The 3,068-nt window shown below is 38.1% G+C and overlaps 1 protein-coding gene across 3 annotated transcripts; it reads right to left on the bottom strand.

Annotated features, from left to right (window-relative positions):
- Window positions 1–1,415: 1,415 nt before the first annotated feature.
- On the bottom strand, window positions 1,416–3,068 carry LOC140875498 (mitochondrial import inner membrane translocase subunit TIM14-3-like). 3 transcript variants are annotated; one of them, XM_073279197.1, is made up of 3 exons: window positions 2,903–3,068; window positions 1,952–2,130; window positions 1,416–1,795 (listed from the first exon to the last, which is right to left on the bottom strand). In XM_073279197.1, the coding sequence occupies exons 1-3, from the start codon at window positions 2,903–2,905 to the stop codon at window positions 1,639–1,641; spliced, it is 339 nt and encodes a 112-aa protein (XP_073135298.1). In that variant the 5' UTR covers window positions 2,906–3,068; the 3' UTR covers window positions 1,416–1,638. The 3 variants fall into 3 exon arrangements, with proteins under 3 accessions (XP_073135298.1, XP_073135297.1, XP_073135299.1); XM_073279196.1 differs by lacking the exon at window positions 2,903–3,068 and adding an exon at window positions 2,172–2,885 and having other exon boundaries at window positions 1,952–2,090; XM_073279198.1 differs by lacking the exon at window positions 2,903–3,068 and adding an exon at window positions 2,172–2,186 and having other exon boundaries at window positions 1,952–2,099.

The following is a 3,068-nucleotide window of genomic DNA, read 5'->3' as shown; positions in this document are numbered from 1 at the left end:
TATAGTAAAATGGAATGGAGACTTGATTTTCTTTTCTTTTTTTTGTATTGTTTGATTTAGAATAAAAACTTGATTTGTGTTGGTAGTAGACAATAAATATGTATTGCATTATTTTGATGGCTATTGCAAAAAGGTGGGGCAGGGGTGTTCAATTACTGGTGATGTCCGCAAAGGACAGCTGTGGTTGGATGGGTCTGATTCATTTTTTTTAATTATTATTTTGGAAATAATATGATTGTGGGCTTCTTTGCTTCACTTTACTTGGCTTGGTCAGCTTGTTTAAAAAGATTCACCTGCATTTGACTCGACAACGACAAGTATGGATGGAATATTGACAAAAGAGATGTCCCATAGCTAAATTTTATAATATAGTGAGTTAAATTTCAAGATTTTGCTTGAGTTATGATGGACTATATCAATCTTTATACTGCTCTATTACTTTTTCGTTTCAAGTATTATTGTCGATCCTTGTGTAAACTGTAAACAATCAAGCAAGGCTAAAGAAAGTCGACTACAGAGAAGAAAATTGGTCACAATAACAGAGGGATTCAGGGAATTAACCAGCGAGGCGGCAGACCCTCTGATTCTTTGCAATACCTGTTTCTATTTCTTGGTCTTTTAACCTTGTCCAAGAGGTTAAAATCACTGGCTAAATGACTAGATTTCTTTTAACTTATCATTGTGTGATTAGTTAGTTAATGATTTTAATAGGGAAGGCCGGCTACCAGCCCGCCGGCCGCCTTGGCAGCACGTAGTGTCTGGAAAACGACCTATGGAAAAAAGATTTGAACTAGAAAACAAAAGCAACGCTGTTTCAATAATATTACATACAAATTCTATTCACACGGAGGAACTATATTAAGGGGTGAGTTCTTGTAACAGAAACCAAAGTCGATGGGGGACAGACCTGTGCAGGGCTGGTCATGGAGTAACACTACTGCTATTTTCTTGTGTATGTTTCTGCAGCGATGTCACTCCATGAAAGCCCTGCCCTGGTCTGAATATACCGCCATTTCTTGCTGGTGCTGCTGATTTTTCAGGCCATAAATTGTGTTCAGCTCATTTTGATGCATAGAACGGTAAGATGTTTTTTTTTCCCAGGGAAAGAGTCATGTCTATAGTTTTACAAGCATACATCTCATGGTATTGTGCTTTTAAATGCAAAGATGTAGAATTGGTACGAGCCACTGTTCGAGTTCAAAATGGGTGAGCAGCGATCATATATGATTGCTGACTGAACTACCCATCCTGCAAAATTTTATCAGCTTTTGATGTCGGAATTGCTTCTATTGTTATAGTATACAGAGTAATGATATTATTTCTATTATTGTCGCACAATTTCAGAGATAGAACAAAGTGTTTATAAACTGATACTGACTTCATGAAGGACTTCCAGTCACCGGATGCAAACAAAGTATGTCATTCTAATTTGGTCACTCATCAATGATGCATGTACACTCAAAAGCCTCTATCAAAGTGGATATAAATCAACCCACCGGTACCAAAATATGCGTATAATATCCCGTTGAATGCCGAGCTACGTCAGCTGGACCACGGGTATAGATCAAAAGGAAGAAACAAGTAAAATCTATGACATCTATAAAGAATATAGCTATTGACAAAGTAATTTGTTATGAATCAGAAAGCAGAGTCTACTGCACTTGTTTTCCTTAACAATATGTCCTTAGCTTCATTGATCTTGGAAGCCAGATAATGGCTACCCCCTGCATCAGGGTGGTTCGCTACCATCACTCTCCTGTGAGCCTCCTTGATTTTCTCCATTATGGCGTGCTCCCTATTCGTAATAATTAAGAATTTCTTAGGCATAAAAAAATATATGAATTCGAAAACTCTAAATTTTGAGATCGAGCATAAATTATGTGGCTCTGTGGCGATGCAGAACAAGTATCAATCCACTCTGACTAAAGGTGTGGGAGTTTAAAGGTTTTACCTCACTCCAAGAATCAACGCCGCCTCTCGTCTTGTCATCACATGTTCGAACCCTCCAGGATAAAATCTACGAGAACGGGGAACAAATGGACGAGCTTTGAATGCTTGCCATGCTCTTATCAAGTACCTGGCCCCCAAAGCTGCGGTTCCTACAGCAGCACCAATTATCATTGGGGATTCCTGAAAGCGAAAAAGGTTCGTAGATGGGGGTGACACATTACTTCTCATTGTTGCAAAACAACAACAAAGCAGGCCATGGAAAAGTGGAGAGCTCATGTCCATTCATCTGCTCCCAATATTCTACAAGCTTGGTATGGCAATCAACAATTGAGCTTGAGCTCAACTTAGTTTAACAGATTAGCGAGAATGTTCAGCTCGAGCTCAATTTTAAGTCAAAACTAACAAGTGCTTATCTGTATATCAATTCATTCAAGGAATTGTTCAAACCGGTTTTATGCACCAACACAAAATTCCCTCGAAAATAAATAGACCATGATATAATGCCAACAAGGGAAAAAATGTTTGTGTGTGTGAGATGCAAACATGTACAGAATCTTCATCATTAAGAACAATATATATGACCATGTCAAATCACAAAATTGAGGTGAAAAAACTTGTTCTTGGCTAGTTCCCTTGAGCAAACAGGCTTCAAATTCTAACTCAAACTCATTGACCGTCTCGATCAACAGCAAATGGAGTGACAAAAACAAGATTCACATGAGACCCTCCATCGAGTAAGCACATCGCATCATGCTAACATTAATCTACAATAACCAATTCATATATAATGATGCAGATATATTCCACGAGAATGGCATGAATAATCTACGCAATCTGGTAATTCTATGACAGAAACTTCAAAAAAAAATCCACCTTGGATTAAAAACAAAGCAAAAAACAAAAAATATCAGTCGTGCCTCCCAAAAAATTGAAGGGATTGAAAAAAATGTACCATCGAAATCGGGAACGACGACGGGTTCAAATCAAACACACAAATTCACCGAGGAGGAACCAAATTTAAGTAGGTGAATTGATTTCAACTAGAACTCTTGTTGATCCGAGGGGGTATGTTTATGCATGTATTGAATGTAGCGTTGGAGTAGGGGGCAAGATATCGA

This window comes from Henckelia pumila, chromosome 1 (assembly GCF_033568475.1).
Source record: "Henckelia pumila isolate YLH828 chromosome 1, ASM3356847v2, whole genome shotgun sequence".
NCBI lineage: Eukaryota > Viridiplantae > Streptophyta > Magnoliopsida > Lamiales > Gesneriaceae > Henckelia > Henckelia pumila.
This window is presented reverse-complemented; position numbering and strand designations above follow the sequence as displayed.